This window comes from Pongo pygmaeus, chromosome 19 (assembly GCF_028885625.2).
Source record: "Pongo pygmaeus isolate AG05252 chromosome 19, NHGRI_mPonPyg2-v2.0_pri, whole genome shotgun sequence".
Classification (NCBI taxonomy): domain Eukaryota; kingdom Metazoa; phylum Chordata; class Mammalia; order Primates; family Hominidae; genus Pongo; species Pongo pygmaeus.
This window is the reverse complement of record NC_072392.2, coordinates 10,147,095-10,165,487: the sequence shown is the minus strand read 5'-3', so window position 1 is coordinate 10,165,487 and position 18,393 is coordinate 10,147,095. Positions and strand designations below refer to the sequence as shown.

Genomic DNA, 18,393 nt, shown 5'->3' with positions numbered 1-18,393 from the left:
TGAGAGAAGGCTGGGCTTTGTTTTCTCTTTCTTCTCCACTCTCCCACCCCGTTCCCCTCTCTCGTCCCTTTCCCTTCTTTTTTCTGTCCTTCTCTTCTTTTCTTATTCTATATTCTCTGTCTCCTGTTCCCCACAATTTTTTCTTTCCTCTTTGATCTATCACTGTTTTCCATCTGCCTCTAGCTTTGCTTCCTCTTCCCTTCTCTTCTTTTTCTTTACTTTTTTTTTTTGAGACAGAGTCTCTGTCACCCAGGCTGGAGTGTAGTGGTACAATCTCAGCTCATTGCAAGCTCTGTTTCCCAGGTTCAAGTGATTCTCGTATCTCAGCCACCCAAGTAGCTAGAATTACAGGCGTGTGGCACCACAGCCAGCTACTTTTTGTACTTTTTAGCAGAGAAGGGGTTTTGCCATGTTGGCCAGGCTGGGCTTGAACTCCTGGCCTCAAGTGATCCACCTGCCTCCAGCCTCCCAAAGTGCTGGGATTACTGCTTTGAGTCACTGCACCCAGCCTTCTTCCCCCCTTTTTAAACATTGGTGGGCCTGGCCAAACAAGATGCCAATGTAAACCCTTCTTATAAGTGAAGACACTCTAGGCCAGGCGCGGCGGCTCACACCTGTAATCCCAGCACTTTAGGAGGCCGAGGTGGGTGGATCAAGAGGTCAAGAGATACAGACCACCCTGGGCAACATGGTGAATCTCCGTCTCTACTAAAAATACAAAAATTAGCTGGGCATGGTGGCGGGCGTCTGTAGTCCCAGCTACTCGGGAGGCTGAGGCAGGAGAATTGCTTGAACCCAGGAGGCAGAGGTTGCAGTGAGCTGAGATTGCGCCACTGCACTCCATCCTGGGCGACAGAGCGAGACTCCATCTCAATAAATAAATAAACAAATACACTCTGAGAGTATGGATAATACCTGAAAATAAAACCCCCCTTGTCCTTTAAGATAGGATCTTGCTCTGTCGTCCAGGCTGGAGTGCTCTGCTACAATCGCAGCTCCTAATTTTTGTATTTTTGTAGAGATGAGGTTCACCATGTTTCCTAGGCTGGGCTCAAACTACAGGGCTCAAGTGATCTGCCGGCCTTGGCCTCCCAAAGTGCTGGGATTACAGGTGTGAGCCACTGCACTTGGCCCAATAACCTTTGAAATATGGTCTGAAAACCCCACAGTACTCTGGGGATTTTGTTGAAAACACAGATTCCTGGGTCCCATCCCAGACCCACTAAGTCAGAATCTCTGGGAGGGTGGCCTAAAAATAGGCATCCTTTCTAACATGTTTCTCCAGTGATCCTTATACACGTTTAAGTTTCAGAATCTTTGGCTGGAACTCTGGCTGAGATTCTGGATGAGAAAATCAAGGAAGGGATGGATAGAACTCTTCACACTTCCTCTACCATGGAGGCCCAATGCCAGGTTTCTTCCGGACTCCAAGGGGAGAACTGGACCCATTTATTTCTCTGAAGTCATGATTCCAAAATGCTTATTTTCAGTATATTAACTTTCTTTCCCTTCCCAGTATCTTCTTGAAACCGATTCTCAAGATCACTGAGAAGTACATAAAACTTCCATTATGGTGCAGGAATACAATATTATAACTGCTATTTGAATATTACATCTTCTTCAATATTACCTTTTTAAATTTTTAATTCTATGATAATATGCTTATTAGTTTAGTGGTTCATCTATCTAATTCATAGATAATAGAAGTAGATATCTCCGGGAGTTTTACTGATAGGGGTGCACAGTCAAAAAAGTTTGGAAAGCATCTCTGTAGAATTTAGACTACAAATTCTTTGAGATTAGAATACCATTGTGATTATTTTTTTTTTTTGAGAGAGAGATGAAGTCTTGCTCTGTCACCCAGGCTGGAGTGCAGTGGCATGATTTCAGCTCAATGCAACCTCCACCTCCCAGGTTCAAGCGATTCTCCTGCCTCAGCTTCCCAAGTAGCTGGGATTACAGGTGCCCGCCACCATGCTCAGCTAATTTTTGTATTTTTTTAGTAGAGACGGGGTTTCACTATATATTAGCCAGGCTGGTCTTGAACTCCTGACCTTAGGTGATCCATCCACCTCCCAAAGTACTGAGATTACAAGCGTGAGCCACCGCACCCGGCCAGAATACTATTATTTTTTAACAAACCATATCGAAAAATAGCATCCACACAGAGAAGCGCACAAATTAGTATACAGACTGGAGAACAGCTCATGCAACTAGCAACAGGATCAAGGAATAGATTATTATCAGCAACCTAGACACCCCTGTGCCGTCACTACCTTTCCCCAAAATAACTCCTCTCCTGACTTCTAGGAATGTCATATACATGGAATTGTTACAGTCTCGCCAATGCACCCAATGTAGCATTGGTGTACCTTGGTGTTGCCCAAGGTATCACCCGAAGTTCTTTGTCTCATGACCAAGAAAATTAAGGAGCATAGACACCAAGGGTTAGGTTGGAGCAAAAGTTTAATAAGCGAAAGGAGAAAGCTCTCCATTGCAGAGAGGGGGCCTGAAAGAGGGTTGCCATTTCACAGTTGAATACAGAGGCTTTTATAAGAAACCAGTGAGGGCTGGGCTTCTCATTTGTATAAGGTGTGAATTTCTGGTAGCTCCACCTCATCCTCCTAGTGCACATGGGGCTCCTTAGCTTAAATTACTCCATATTGCTTTGTTCCTCTTACTGCACATGTGTCAGGGGATGGAATTTTCCATTGTGGGCACGTCTGGGCAAGTCCCCTGTGTAGCCTTTCTTATCTATGTGGCTGTTGGAATGTCTTAGGCAAGCCCCCCTGTGCAAATTCCCTAATCTGTGCCTGCAGTTTGATTTTTCAGGCTCTTCTTTTGTTTGAAATAATTTTACCGAGGACCCACCCTAACTGCCTGCCTGACTGGTTTCTTCCCTCCTCCTCTCTCAGAATCATGATGTCTCTGCTCTTTAGTGTTTGGCTTCTTGTGCTCCACATTACATCCATGGGATTGACTTATATGTAGCAATAGTTTGTTTATTCTCTCTCTCTCTCTCTCTTTTTTTTTTCCAGATAGGGTCTTACTGTGTCACCCAGGCAGGAGTACGGTGGTGTGATCTCAGCTCACTGTAGCCTCGACCTCCTGGGTTCAAGCGATCCTCCCACCTCAGCCTCTTGAGTAGCTGGGACTACAGGTACATGCCATCATGCCTGGCTAAATTATTTTATTTTATTTTTAGTAAAGATGAGGCCTCACTGTGTTGACCAGGCTGGTCTCAAGCTCCTGGCGTCAAGAGATCCCGCCACCTCAGCCTCCCAGTATTCTGGGATTACAGAGGTGAGTCATTGTACCAAGCCTGTTTATTCTAAGTGTAGAGTTTTCCATTGTATAAATATGTCACAATTTATCAATTCTAGTTTGATGGATATTGGGTTGTTTCTAGTTTGGGGCTGTTATAAATAGTGCTGCTATGAACATTGTTGTACATCTTCTGTTGGACATATCAACATATCTTAGTTGGTTATATTCCTAGAAGGGGATTAGATGAGTTATGGAGAACGCTCAACTCAACTGTGCTAAATACTGCCAATTTTCCAACAGGCTCTCACGAGCAGTGTATGACAGCTCCGGGTGTACCACAGCCTCTCCAATATGTGGTATTTTCTGTTCTGTTTTTATCTTCATTACTTTCTGAGTGTATATTGATACCTTCTTATGATTTAATCAAAATCAAAGAAAAGCAAATCATGCTCTCTTGATGATTAATGATGTTGTGCATCTTTCAATATGACCAATAGGTCATTTGGATATCTTTTGTGAAATGCCTGTTCAAGTTCTTTGCCCATTTTTCTATTTGGTTGTCTATGTTTTCTTTATTGATCTATATGAATTGTTTTATTTTAAAACCTATTTTTCTTTTTTTTTTTTTTTTTAGAGACAGGGTCTTGCTGTGACACTCAGGTTGGAGTGCAGTGGCACAGTCATAGCTTTCCTAGGCTCAAATGATCTTGTTTCAGCCTCCCTAGTAGCTGGGACTACAAGCACATGCCCCCATGCCCAGCAAATTTTTTATAGAGATGGGGTCTCACTATGTTGCCCAGGCTGGACTTGAGCTCCTGGCCTCAAGTGATCCTCGAACCTCAGCCTTCCAAAGCTTTGGAATTACAGGCATGAGCCACCATGCTCAGCCAGTATTCTTTATATAGCTGTCATAGTTATCTCTCTATCCCTAGGCCCAGCACACTGTCCATTTTCTAATATGTGTTTAACACCTCTTCGAGCTGTTGTTGAATGAAATGGCACACATGAGCTGAGAAAGATAACTCTTGTTGGGTGATGAAAATCATTATGAATTTTGATTTTTGCTTAACACTAACAATTTTTTGAGGTATAATTTATATACCTCGAATTTTACTTGTTTTACGTGTACGGTTTGGTGACTTACTGTGTTGCGTGATCATTACCACAAACTAATTTTAGAACATTTCCATCACCCCAAAGAAACCTTGTGTTTGTTTCTTTCTTCCTTGTTTGCAGCTCGAATTCCAGGTGACCACTAATTTTTAAATCATGTCTATGGATTTGCCTTTTCTGGATGTTGCATATAGATGGAATCATATAATACATTGCCTTTTGTGTCTGGCTTCTTTCACTTAGCATAATGTCTTTGAGGTTCATCCGTGTTGTAGTGTGAATCAATATCTCCGTCTCATGGCTGAGTAAATATTCCATTTTATTGGCATACTACATCTTGTCTATCTATTCACCAGCAGATGGACATTTAGATTATTTCCACTGTTTGACTTCTGTGAATAATACTGCTATGAACATTCACTACAAGTTTTGTGTGGACATATGTTTTCATTTCTCTTAGATAGATGCCTCGGAAGAAATTGCTGGGTCATTAGGTAAATTTATGTTTAACTTGCTTTTTCTTCCTTTTTCTTTTTTTTAGACAGGGGTTTGCACTGCTGCCCAGGCTGGAGTGCAGTTGTGTGGTCATGGCTCACTGCAGCCTCGATCTTCTAGGCTCAGGTGATCCTGCCACCTCAGCCTCCTGAGTAGCTGGGCCCACAGGGACGTGTCACCACATCCTGTGGCTAAATTATTTTATTTATTTTTTATTTTATTTTATTTTTTGTAGAGACAGGGGTCTTACTATGTTGTCTGGGCTGGTCCTGAACTCTTGGCCTCAAGGGATCCCACAGCCTCAGCCTCTCAAAGCATTGGGATTACAGGTGTGAGCGACCACGCCTGGCTATGTTTAACGTTGTAAAGAAATGGAAACCTTTCAATTTCTCTGCCATCCATAGGCTGATAGAAAGGTATATAAGGTTGTCTTGGGTAGAAATGAAATATCAGCCACCACATAACTATCAAATGCACAGTGTGTAGAGAAAGCTCTGACACAGGTTTATACAACAACTTAGCAAGTAGAAAATCTAAATATGAACAGGGTCCAAACAATCTATGCAAAAGTAGATCAAGAAGTACTGAATGCCTGCTTTTTGTATGAGTCAACGTTAGGCTTTAAGAAGGATAGATAGGCTAGGCATAGTGGCTCATGCCTGTAATCCCAGCATTGTGGTAGGCAGAGGTGGGTGGATCACCTGAGGTTAGGAGTTCGAGACCAGCCTGGCCCACAGGGCAAAACCCCATCTCTACTAAAAATACAAAATTAGCCAGGCGTGGTGGCGCATGCCTGTAATCCCAGCCACTCGGGAGGTTGAGGCAGGAGAATCACTTGAACTTCGGAGATGGAGGTTGCAGTGAGCCAAAATCATGCCACTGCACTGCAGCCTGGGTGACAAGAGTAAAACTCCATCTAAAAAAGAAAAAAAAAAAAGACAGATGGAAATTTAAAACAAAGATGCTATTCCTCTCCTGAGTTACTAACAGTCTAACCAGTAAAATAAGACTTAATAATAATAATTATTTTTAAAAAAAAAAGCAAAAATAGGCTGGGCGTGGTGGCTCACGCCTGTAATCCCAGCACTTTGGGAGGCCGAGGCGGGCAAATCACGAGGTCAGGAGATTGAGATCCACCTGGCTAACACGGTGAAACCCCGTCTCTACTAAAAATATAAAAAATTAGCTGGACATGGTGGCGGGCGCCTGTAGTCCCAGCTACTTGGGAGGCTGAGGCAGGAGAATGGCATGAACCCAGGAGGTGGAGCTTGCAGTGAGCCGAGATCGTGCCACTGCACTCCAGTCTGGGCGACAGAGCGAGACTCCATCTCAAAAAAAAAAAAAAGCAAAAATAAATTAGCTAGCTGTGGTGCTGTGCACCTGTGGTCCCAGCTAGCTTCTCTGGAGGCTGAGGTGGGAGGATGGCTTGAGACGCGAGGCGGAGGATGCAGTGAGCCAAGATCACACCATTGCACTCCAGCCTGGGCAATACAGCCAGATCTTGCCTAAATTAAAAAAAAAAAGCAAAATAATTAAAGATTTAAATACTATATCAAGATAGTAATAGAAGATCAGAGAGGGAGAAGGCAGGAGGGAAAATTGATAAGGGAGGAATTTATCTTTCCTTCAAGATCCTGGGAGAAAACAGAAAGCCAAAGTGTGTTTCTACAAAATTTGTGGCATCCCAAAGATGTAAGAGTTCCTCCTTCTATTGTTGCTCTAGAAATCTTAGTTAAAAAAGAAGTGTTACGTAATAAATCACCAGGACCCTTGAACTGGATAGATAAAAACAATTGCTAACATAGGGGCATTTAATGTGCCAGGCACTGCTCTAAACAGTTTACATGCTTCCTCACTTAATATTCTTAATAACTCTATGATATTAATACTACTGTTGTCTTCTTGTAGTGATGAGGAAAATGAGGCTCAGAGATGTAAGTAAATCACCCAATGGCACACAGCTAGAAAGTGGCAGAAATGAGGTTTGAATAAAAGCAGTCCAAAGCCAACATATTTAACCACTAACTACATTTAACCACTTAAATTCCCATATTCCAGTTACTGGATTCGATCTCCAATTACAGATGGGGAAATAGACCCAAAGGTATGGGAAGACTTGAGGATTTGGAGGTTACTTGATTGATGAGATCAGGAACAGGAGTTCCACTAACTGCTAGTCCAGTCTTATTTCTATGAAGACTGACATTGGGTATCACCAGAGAGCCTTTTCTTTTCTTTTCTTTTTTTCTTTTTTTCTGAGATGGAGTCTTGCTCTGTCGCCAGACTGGAGTACAGTGGCGTGATCTCAGCTCACTGCAACCTCCACCTTCCAGGTTCAAGCGATTCTCCTGCCTCAGCCTCCTGAGTAGCTGGGATTACAGGCATGCGGCACCAAACCCAGCTAATTTTTGTATTTTTAGTAAAGATGGGGTTTCACCGTGTTGGCCAGGCTGGTCTCAATCTCCTGCTCTTGTGATCTGCCCGCCTCGGCCTCCCAAAGTGCCAGGATTAGAGGCATAAGCTCTCACAGGCCATGCCCGGCCTAGAGAACTTTCTCTTAAGGTGCTATTTGTGGGTGAGTCACTAGGATACCTGCTTTCTGACTGGCAGGGGGGACTACAGAAAGCAACACTCAGTGTACAATAAGCTAGAATTGAGTTCAAAGCTGGTTCTGCTGTTGACCAGCTGTATGATGGTGAACAAGTCACACTCTTTGGGCCCAGTTTCTTTACCTGAAAACTGGGACAACAGTCACCTCATCAGCTCGTAGGATTACAGGAATGAAATGAATTAAGTGGAGAAATTAACAGCTATTATCATTTTTGGTTGCTGCAGGAATGTTTGAGGTGGGTCACGTAGAACTCGAGTGTGTGGCATGCTGTGTAGGCTGCGATTTCTCAAGTCCAAACTGGATCACGGTTCCTCACGGGCACGCAGAGAATTTGGGGTTGCAGGATGGCTGGAAATCAGTTGTCCTACCTTGATTCAGGCCACATCATCAGGAATGAAGCCTGAGAACAGCCTGCTGGAAGTCACATATTTTCCTGATACAAGGAATTGTATCTCTTTTAAAACTTCATTGGGCCAGCTATTTTTAATGACTGTTTTTGATATGAAGTTATGCAGCTCCGCGTTAAGGGACTCTTAGTGGTGACTGTGGTCAAGAGTTTGTTTCTTTATATTTCTGGCCAAGCAAATGTTCAAGACTTTGCAATTGATGGACTATTACAAATAATCTGCATGTGTCACTTTGCCCATGGCTGGAGAACAGATGGGCTGCTCAGGTGAGATGGCTTAGCTGCAGACTAGGGCTCAGTAGTGACTCTTAAAGCCTGGGCATGAGTATTTTTAAAAAGTTGTGTAATGACTTTAATGTGCAGCCAGGATTGAGAACCACTGAACTAGGTGAAAGGCTCTGTGCCAGGGTCTGATTCAAAGCATAGACAGGTGTACAAGATCTTCAGGCTTTTGGAGCCCGGCCTGACTGGTTTTGTAATGGATATCTAGGCAGGCACAATAAGAGGTGAAGCTAGAGGAGGCGTTGTGGAGGGCCTGAAATGTACAGGCGGAGAAGTTTGTACCAAATTTAAAAGGCAATAGGGAGCCACAGAAGGTGACTGGGGGAGGGGGAAGGAGTAGACAGAGGTATACAGGCGTATTAAAGGGTCCAGCTTTTTTTTTTTTTTTTTTTTTGAGACGGAGTTTCGCCCTTGTTACCCAGGCTGGAATGCAGTGGTGTGATCTCCGCCCACTGCAACTTCCGCCTCCCGGGTTCAAGCCATTCTCCTGCCTCAGCCTCCTGAGTAGCTGGGATTACAGGCGCCCGCCATCACGCCTGGCTAATTTTTGTATTTTTAGTGGAGATGGGGTTTCATCTTGTTGGCCAGGCTGGTCTCGAACTCCTGACCTAAAGTGAGCCATTTGCCTCAGCCTCCCAAACTGCTGGGATTACAGGCGTGGGCCACCGCGCCTGGCCAAGTCCAGCTATTTACAGGCTAAAAAATGTACTTTTAAAATTTTTTAAAAATTTTTTATGGAGTAGAATAGCAAAGAAACCAAGCTTTCTTTTACTTCTGTACGGTCAGTTCAAGGTCAACATTCTGCAGCACTCAGGTTCACTGGTCCCTGGAGAGCAGGGACTGGCCCAAATGATCTTTGTAGTACCTGGCACATCGCATGGAACATGGCAGCCTCCGGGTAATGTTTGTTGACTGACTACATGAGTGTAGACTCTTTAGTCAGCCCATCTCGATTTCGGGAGGGCTAGTACCCTGGGCCGGCCTTCCCTCTGCAAGTAAAAGCATTGGTGCTGTTCGTCTCACCGTTTGCCTTTCCTCCATTTATCCCCATCGACTGTTTCCAATTCTATCAACTCCGACCCCGTCTCCTTCCCATTGCGTCCCTCCAGCGTGCCACGCTGCCACCAGGCTGCTGGGCTCAGGCGCCAGGCTTCAAACCTGTCCTCACCCGTTGTTCAGTTTCCGGTGAGTCAAGTTCAACCCCAGGTTCAACCACTACAATGACAACCACAAACGATCCCTAGCAGACACCTCGAAGAAGCCGCCCGCACGCCACGGGCCGCCAGGCCTACAAAGCAGGCACAGAACAGAGGGGCGTTTCCATTTCCGCGGTCCCCGGCGGTGGGGGCGCGAGTGGGAGCCCCTCTCCCCAGTGACAGGCTCCTCTGCGAGGGAGCGCGCAGCCCTCCGCGGGCGTGGCCGCCCTGGCCCCGCCCCGGCCCGCCCCCTCGCCAGAGAGCGAGCCCCCGCCCGGCCACCCGGCCGCCAGCCCCTCTCCACCGCAGCCCGCCGCTCCCTCCCGCGCGGCGGAGTCCTGCCGCGGGGGATGCTCCGGGTCCCACCTCCCGGGGGAGCTGCGCATTTCCGCGCGCCGGGGCGGCCCCGGCCCCGGCCCCGGCCAGTCCTCGCGGCGGCAGCCCGCGTTCCGCGTTCCCGGGAAGTTGTCTCCGGAGCCCGCGGCGCCTGGGTCTCCTCCCCCTGAGCCCCGCCCCCCAGCCCAGAGCTGGGATCCGCGAGCTGCCCGGCCCGGGGGCGTCGCCGCTCGCTCTGCGAAGCCAACGAGTCTCCGCTTCCCTGCGCGGAGCGCGCGTCCCCCGCCTGCCCGAGGACCCCCGCGCACCTCAGAGACGGCGCGCGCCCAGAGCGCGGGAGCCCGGAGCGCCGGGCGCCTGGGACCCCGCGGAGCCGCTGCCCAGCCCGTGGGGCTCGGCGGGGATGCAGGCTGCGCTGTGAACCCGGGCGCCAAGGCCATGTCCGGCGCTCGCTGCCGGACCCTGTACCCCTTCTCCGGGGAGCGGCACGGCCAGGGGCTGCGCTTCGCCGCGGGCGAGCTGATCACGCTGCTGCAGGTCCCGGACGGCGGCTGGTGGGAAGGCGAGAAGGAGGACGGGCTCCGTGGCTGGTTCCCGGCGAGCTACGTGCAGTTGCTGGAGGTAAGGGGCGAGGGCCGGGGCTGGAGGAGCCGGGGCTGCGGTCCTCGGTGCGCTCGCGTACCTGTTGCCCGTTCCGGGGATGCCGCAGCGTCCCGGTCGGAGGGGCCCCCCGGGGGGCAGCCCTTGCCGACGCGACCTGTAGCTCCACGCTCCTGGGGGGCAGCGACGGCAGCGGGCGCCCCTCGGGGCGTGGGCAAAGCGGACTCGCGGGGAGCTTCCCCCTTGCGCCGGGCCTCCCGAGCACACCGTGGCGGCTCTGAGGAAGCGAGAACTTGTTGCCTGTGTAAGTTCAGGAGCAGGCGGGAGCGTTCCCGGCAGTGGCAGGGGCCGGTGAAGGGTCTGGCGGTCTTGGGAAGATGCACGGAGGATCAGGGGTCCGAGAAAGTGGCACCGACTCGGTCCCGCAGTCCCCCGTCTCCACTCGGGAGTCTAGAGCCTGACGACCCGTGGACGGTCGTGCTGACTTGGGTCAGGCTGCCTGGCCGCCTCGGGCCCACCCACTTGCTGGTCAGCCGAGCCTGCTGGCCACCAGCCCGAGCCCCCTCATCAGGCTTGATCCCGGGGTGCCGTAGTACCCACCCCGCCACTGCCCTCTCCCCTGGTCCAGCTCCCCCAGGCTAAGGCTCAGACCCCGAAAGTGGCTTGTTCTGGGGTTCTGGCCTGGCCCCAGGGCTACACAGGACCTGCTGAGGCAAGGCGGCTGGCTGTTTATTGTCTGTGTGACAGGCTGTCCTCTAATCACTGAGCTCACTCACAGTCACAGCCTGAGTGAGACCCGAAGTTTCTAAAGTCCTTTGTGTGTGGGGGGATGACCTTCCAGGACATCCCCTTTACTAGAAGCCCGCCTGCCTCCAGGATTCTTGTAAAGACTAAATTAACAGTTACCTTCAATTGTGTCAGTATTCCTAAACATTCTGGTAAAACACTGCCCGAAGAAATCATGGAGGCTGAATTTATTTATAATTTAACTCTTGACCTACTTCACAGAGAACAAAGTAGCAAATTTTGACTGAAACTGCTCAGTGCAATTCATGGTGGGGGGCGGGGGGAAGAAAGAAAGAAGTGAAATGGTTACAGGGTGAGTCCGCCTGAGGATGTATCCTATGGCAACATTGTGAGCAAGAGCCTGGCCTTATAAAAGTACATTAGGTTGCTTTCAGGTCCAGAGAACAACAAAATCTCTCCTAAAGGCATCAGTAGCATTTGAGCAAAGTTTAGGGGCTGCTGGAATGAGCTTTCATGGGCTGTCAGCAGAGTATGTTGGAGGAATCCTCTTGGTTCTGTATCTGGAGACTGCCCTACTTGTAGGAGAGGCTCAGGTGTTCCCTGCCCTGGCTTTTTCAGTTCCTTTCCTGAGATTCGGATGTAAAAGAAAGTGAATGTATTGCTTCTTACATGAGAAGCAAGGGGCTTCCTTGTTTCTAGCTTGAAGCCCTGGGATAGATACGTATTTTGGGAGTTCTTCGGGTGGTCTCCCTTTTCCAGGAAATTCTGATGTGGAAATTTGGCTGATGGATGTCTGTCCGGTGAGGAGCATCCCTGGCTGGGCTGAGCCAGTTGTGTTTTGTGTAGGGGTGAGGCTGGGTAGGTGTTAGTTAGCAAGAGTGGAGTGCTGCTTTTTCTCCCGGGAAGGGGACGGTGGACCAGGGCCAGGGGGCAAGCAGAATTAACAACCGGGACAGTTTTGGGTGTGTCTGTCCCATCCTCTGACATATACAAAGGTAGGAGATCTCCGGTGTCTCAGGGCCTCTGAAGACCATTCCTGACTAGTAACTTGCAACAGAAGCATCCATCTGCGTGAGCAATACTTCTGAGCACCTGCTCGGCACAGTACGTGCACATTATCACCAGTTCCCTGACAGCTCTGTGAAGGGTGAGGTACTTCCCCCATTTTATAGCCAAGCAAGCTGAATATGAGAGAGGTGAAGTCAGCTCCCCAACTAGTAATGCTCGCATGTTTTGTTAGCAGCTCAGATGGCTGAGTATCACCCCCTGCGCCTGTGCCTTTTTTAAACATGATAGCCCGGGTTCAACTATGCCAAACAACATGTGAGTGAAGGGTCTGGATCCATGGGGAAAAGGGGCAAGCGCAGCCCCTGAGGTCAGCATGTTGGTGACAGCACCGCGAAAGGGAGGCTGAACCTCTAGGGCTAAAGTGAGGACAGCTGCATCCAGGAGCAACTTGGAGGATCTTCCCTGCTAACCCCAAAGTGTGACTTTTACTCAGAGCCAGCTGGGGGTCTTCCCACAGGGGGCCTGAGTCCTGTGGCCTAAGTACTGGATGGGACTCTTCTCAGGGCCAAAGCAGATGCAGTTTCAACAGGGGGGGCTTGTGGGTCAGGTGCTTGGCATCTGGGAACCTCCTACATGAGCAAGTTGGACCTCAAGGCTGAAGGCTAGGTAGAGATAGAGGATATGCAGGCAGAGTCGCTTGGGATGGGGTGAGTCCTGAAGGGCAGACTCAGAGAATGCAGAGTTCCCCAGCCTGGTGGGTAGACTGGCCAGCATCTGGACTCATGAAACTAGAGAGGGGGCCCATAGATACTGGAGATGGCGAACCTCATGAGATGTCAGCCCATGTGGTGCTGTCACTGAGCTTGCTTGGGAGCATGGGGTTCAGAAGGCCAGGGCAGCTGTTGGAGAAACAAGTACAGACAGGTGGACTGTACTAGCCTCCTGGGCTAGGGATGGGATTGTGGGTACACAGATGAACATGGCATCTCTAATGTGCTCCCTTCTCCAGCGGAACTTTCACCCTGATGGAAAGAGTGATACTAGGAAACCCCATCTTGGCGGAGGGGAGCGAGGCATTGAATACTGTGTGCACACTGGATACTTCCGAAGGAGATCTTCCTTGTTCAGATGAAGCAAGGGGAACCGAGAGACCCAGCCTTTGCAGGAAGCATACACAGGGGAGGGGAGTTGGGAGCCAACTCTAAGAGAGTCACCAGATCTGACCCTGTGGCCAGCTAGCCCTTGGGAGGAGGCCAGCTTGGAGGAGGTCTTGGTTTTTGGGGCAATCTCTTTGGTCAAGACTCCAAGGAAATGGTATAGCACATACTTGGTTGGCTTCCAGAGAGCAGCTTGCAGGAAAACCTCAGCACAGGCAGGGAAGTGTAGAGGTCTCTGGTAGGCCCAAGGACTCTGGCCACAAGGGTTCTTCCTACTCAGGGGGTGGTGCAGCTCTTCAAAGGATGGGCAGAGGGAAACACCTACCTCCAGAAAAGGAATAGGCCTTACAGCCAAGGCCCACAGCTGGTTATTAGATAAAATCAACTAGAAAAATCTTTCCTGAGGGTTTCTTCTGCTATGACGAGGGAGAGGAATTGAGAAGTCTTTTTTTTTTTTTTTTTTTGAGATCGAGTCTCACACTGTTGCCCAGGCTGGAGTGCAGTGGCGTGATCTCGGCTCACTGCAAGCTCCGCCTCCCGGGTTTACACCGTTCTCCTGCCTCAGCCTCCCGAGTAGCTGGGACTACAGGTGCTCACCACCACACCTGGCTAATTTTTTGTATTTTGAGTAGAGACGAGGTTTCACCATGTTAGCCAGGATGGTCTCAATCTCCTGACCTCGTGATCCACCCGCCTCGGCCTCCCAAAGTGCTGGGATTACAGGTGTGAGCCACTGCGCCTGGCCGAGAAGTCTTTTTAACATCATTTGAGAGATATGGTAGAGGAAGAGACCTGAGACCAGAGAATAGGAGCTGTGGGAGCATGTTCTGCCAGCTCCAAGCTAGGCCTGAGATTGCCTCCATAGACCTGGGAACCCCACATGTGGGAATATTTCCACCAGCTTTCTGGGATACATCAAGGCTGAGAAATAGCTCCTGGGGGAGGTGGATAGAGAAGCCTAGATCTCCATCTTGGGGAAGATTTGGAGAGAAAGACATGGTACCAGGACAGGCCCAGTGGCTGGACAGGTCAGTGGTTGGAGGGTTTAATAGTGTCCAGGAATTCCTGTGGCCTGTACTTTGCTTGAGTGGAGAGAAGAAATTAGGGACCTGGGGAATGCTGTAAGGCATCTACAAAACTTCCCAGAGCTTTTGGGAAATAATTCTGGGGGACAATGGGATTGGAATGCAAACAAAATAGAGCTTTCTTTGAACTAGATGGTATTCTTAGAATCCAGGATCTGGCTGGATAATCTGGACTTCTGGGTTACTAACAGAATATGACACTGTTTGCTAGCAAAACTAGAATGGCTGCTGAGGGTCACCCTTAAACTTGATTTCCTTTACTCTACCCTTTGTTCTCCCATTTTGGGTTCATGCAGTTGTGCTGCAGGAGTTGATAAGGAGTGTCTGTGGGAGAGAGTGGGCTGTGCTATGGATAATTAAGGAATGATGTTTTATCTATTGCCATGTAACAAGCCACCCCAAGATTTAGTGTTTCAAAACAACAATTTATTATTATCTGGCATGGTTTTGTGGATTGACAGGGCTCAGCTGGGTGGTTCTTCTGCTGGTGTGTCTCAGTGTCATGCAGTTGCAATCAGATGGTGGCTGGGGCAGAGTCTTGGAGGCTCAACTAGACTGCAGCCTCCAAAATGTCATCTTCACTCACCTGTCTGGTGCTTTGATGTTCTTCCATGTGGCGCCTTTCTCCATGTAGTGTTTCATTCTCCAGGGCCTTTCCACATGGCCTTTCTCTTCAGCAGGGTGGTTGGAGTTATGTGGTAGCTGGCTTCTAAGAATGCAAAGGCATACATTGCCAGGCCCTCTTATGGCCTAGGCCCAGAACTGGCATATCGTTTCTGCCACATTCTACTGGGAAAGTAGTCACAGGATCTGTCCAGAGTCAATTTGGAAGGGAGATGGGTACAGGTGTGGTTACAAGGGAGGCATGGTTCATCCAGGGCCGTATTGCAGACTGGCTCCCTCAGAAGGCTAGGGAGAACATACATGGGACAGATGATCCATTAGTGGGGAGGTAGTGCCAGGCCAGACTGATGAGAGAGAGAACCCCAAGAGGGAGGTAAAATGCAGAGACTTGGCAGTTCTACCTCTATTGCAATCCTTGGAGGGTTTTTTTTTTTTTTTTTTTTTTTTTTTGACTCTGGAGGTTTCTTTCTAAAGGCCACACGATAAATGATGCAGCTGGAATTTGAAATCAGATTTGCTTGGCTCTGGGCCTGTCCACTAAGCCATTGACATACCAGTCCAGCTTTTTTTAGGCCAGGGCTGTTCAGTGCTGGTGATTCATAGACAGTGGATCTGAACTCCCTGACATCTAATAGATGTTTGCTATATTACACAAATTGATTTTAATACAGAGCCTTTTCCTTTCTTTCTGCAACATGAAAATCACCCAAAATGAGTGTGACCTTGTCTCTCATGCTAGTATTTTTCAGACAGTCATCAACTCTGTTCACAAAAGGTGTAATTAGGGCTTGTGGCTCAGAGGGGTGGGTAATTGTGACTGAAAAGACCAACGTGCTTTCTGACATCTTCACTAAATCACCCTCCTCCTTGGTATGGGGGCTGTGGCCAGTATTTGTAGCTCCTGGTGTTAGAAAATGACCTTTGGCCCACCACTCTGTCAGCCTCAGCTCAGAAGGAACCACCTCCTTTGTTACACTTGTGTGCTGGACTGGTCAGTGGCTACCCCACAGGACTTTAAAGCAATGAGCAAGGCTTATGGATTGAGTGGATTCAGGGCATTTTCACAAAAGTTCCCTTAGCAACAAGTCGGCGGGGATCCCTGACATCTGTTCACCACTCTGTGGATCCCTGATGTCTGTTACCACCTAGAAACATGAATGAGAGGCTGACCTTCACATACTCTTCTCAGTCTGCAAAAGCCCAGCTTTTTTCTGACGGTGTGGTAGACCTTGTCTGTGAACACGGATACTGATCCCCACTTCGCTGGTGAAAGAAAATGTTTTTGGTAAACCAGGAAGCCTTGCATACGTGTAAGGTATTTTGACTATTATCAGTCCAGCCCAGGGGACTGTGCTGTCTTATTACTCACAGCAGCAAGGCGACACATGACAGGCTTTCTAACAAAATGTCAGGAGGGATTCCTCTGTACTTAAATGCAAAATTAGTATATTTCTGTGTCTCCCTGCTATGGCGAGGCTTCTGGGGTGGTGTTTATGCCTATGGCGAGAAGAAGAAGTGGCGGCTGGCAGATCTCTCTGGCTTTTCCTTGGCTGACCAGAACATGTCGTGACATTGTGAAAGTTTAGTTTCAGTAGGTATATGAACTGTGAGAAGTTTTTGAGAAGTCTTAAGAGGACCCACCCACCTCCTTTCTTCACGCTTTCTGTCTTCCCTACCATCTTTAAGAATTTGTTTTTAGTTTAACTTCCTATTTCTCTGTCTACTACTCTTCTTGAGCTTGGAGCTGGTATTCAGATTCAGCCCCTAGGTACTCAAATTTCACATGTCAAAACTAAACTCATCATCTCTCTCCTCTTTTTTTTTTTTTTTTTTTTTGAGATGGAGTCTTGTTCTGTTGCCTAGGCTGGAGCGCAATGGCGCGATCTCGGCTCACTACAACCTCCACCTCCTGGGTTCAAGTGATTCTCCTGCCTCAGCCTCCCGAGTAGCTGTGATTGCAGGCTTCCACCACTATGCCTGGCTAATTTTTGTATTTTTAGTAGAGATGGGGTTTCACCAGGTTGGCCAGGCTGGTCTCGAACTCCTGACTTCGTGATTCACCCACCTCAGCCTCCCAAAGTGCTGGGATTACAGGCGTGAGCCACCGTGCCCAGCCCTTTCTCCTCTCCTTACTGCCTTCTTTTTTTTTTTTTTTTTTTTTTTTTTTGAGACAGGGTCTTGCTCTGTTGCCCAGGCTGGAGTACAGTGGCATGATCATAGCTCACTGCTGCCTTGACTTCCTGGGCTCAAATGATCCTCCAAGTAGCTTGGATTGTAGGCACCTGCCACCACGCCTGGCTAATTTTTGTGTTTTTTGTAGAGACAGGGTTTCACCATGTTTCTCAGACTGGTCTCAAACTCTTGGGCTCAAGTGATCCTCCCACCTTGGCCTCCCAAAGTGCTGAGATTACAGGCACGAGCCACCGTGCCCAGCCTCTTCACTGCCTTCTTCTATTCCCAACCTTTAAACCAAGCTTGTGGAATATGTGGCCCAGGATGGCCTTTGAATGTGGCCCAACACAAATTTGTAAACTTTCTTTTTTGAGACAGAGTTTTGCTCTCGTTGCCCAGGCTGGAGTCCAATGGTGTGATCTCGGCTCACTGCAACCTCTGCCTCCTGGGTTCAAGCGATCCTCCTACCTCAGCCTCCTGGGTAGCTGGGATTACAGGCATGCGCCACCATGCCTGGCTAATTTTGTATTTTTAGTAGAGATGGGATTTCTCCATGTTGGTCAGGCTGGTCTTGAACTTCCCACCTCAGGTGATCCACCTGCCTTGGCCTCCCAAAGTGCTGGGATTACAGGTGTGAACCACTGTGCCCGGCCTTAAGTTTGTAAACTTTCTTAAAACATGAGGGTTTTTTTGTGTGTGTGTGTGTGTGAGATATATATTTTTTAGCTCATCAGCTATAGTTAGCATTAGTGTATTTTATGTGAGGCCCAATACAATTTTTCTTCTTCCAGTGTGGCCCAGGGAAGCCAAAAGATTGGACACCCCTGCTCTAAACTTTAGTGAATGTCACCACCATCCGTCCACCAACTCCCCTGATATCTCTCCCCTTACCTTTCCTTTCCTGTTCAGTAGGTTAGCAAGCCTCATCCCTTCCCTTCTTCCTTAGAAGCATTTCTTTTTTTTTTTTTGAGACAGAGTCTTGCTCTGTCGCTCAGGCTGGAGTGTAATGGCACGATCTCGGCTCACTGCAACCTCTATCTCCTGGGTTCAAGCGATTCTCCTGCCTCAGCCTCCTGAGTAGCTGGAATTACAGGCACGCGCCACCACGCCCGGCTATTTTTTGTATTTTAGTAGAGACGGGGTTTCACCATGTTGGTCAGGCTGGGCTCAAACTCCTGACCTTGTGATCCGCCCACCTTGGCCTTCCAAAGTGCTGGGATTACAGGCATGAGCCACCACGCCCGGCCAGAAACATTTCTTAAAACCTTCTCCTTCTTAACTTTCATTGGCAGAT

At 48.5% G+C, this 18,393-nt stretch overlaps 1 protein-coding gene across 1 annotated transcript in view; it reads left to right on the top strand.

Moving 5' to 3' along the window:
• The first annotated feature begins 9,633 nt into the window (after nucleotides 1-9,633).
• Nucleotides 9,634-18,393, top strand: part of GAS7 (growth arrest specific 7) — a 292,644-nt gene continuing 283,884 nt past the window's right edge. The window contains exon 1 of the mRNA XM_054459127.2: nucleotides 9,634-10,327. Within this exon, the coding sequence (XP_054315102.1) occupies nucleotides 10,145-10,327 (183 nt within the window). The 5' untranslated portion in view covers nucleotides 9,634-10,144. The remainder of the gene's footprint in view (nucleotides 10,328-18,393) is intronic.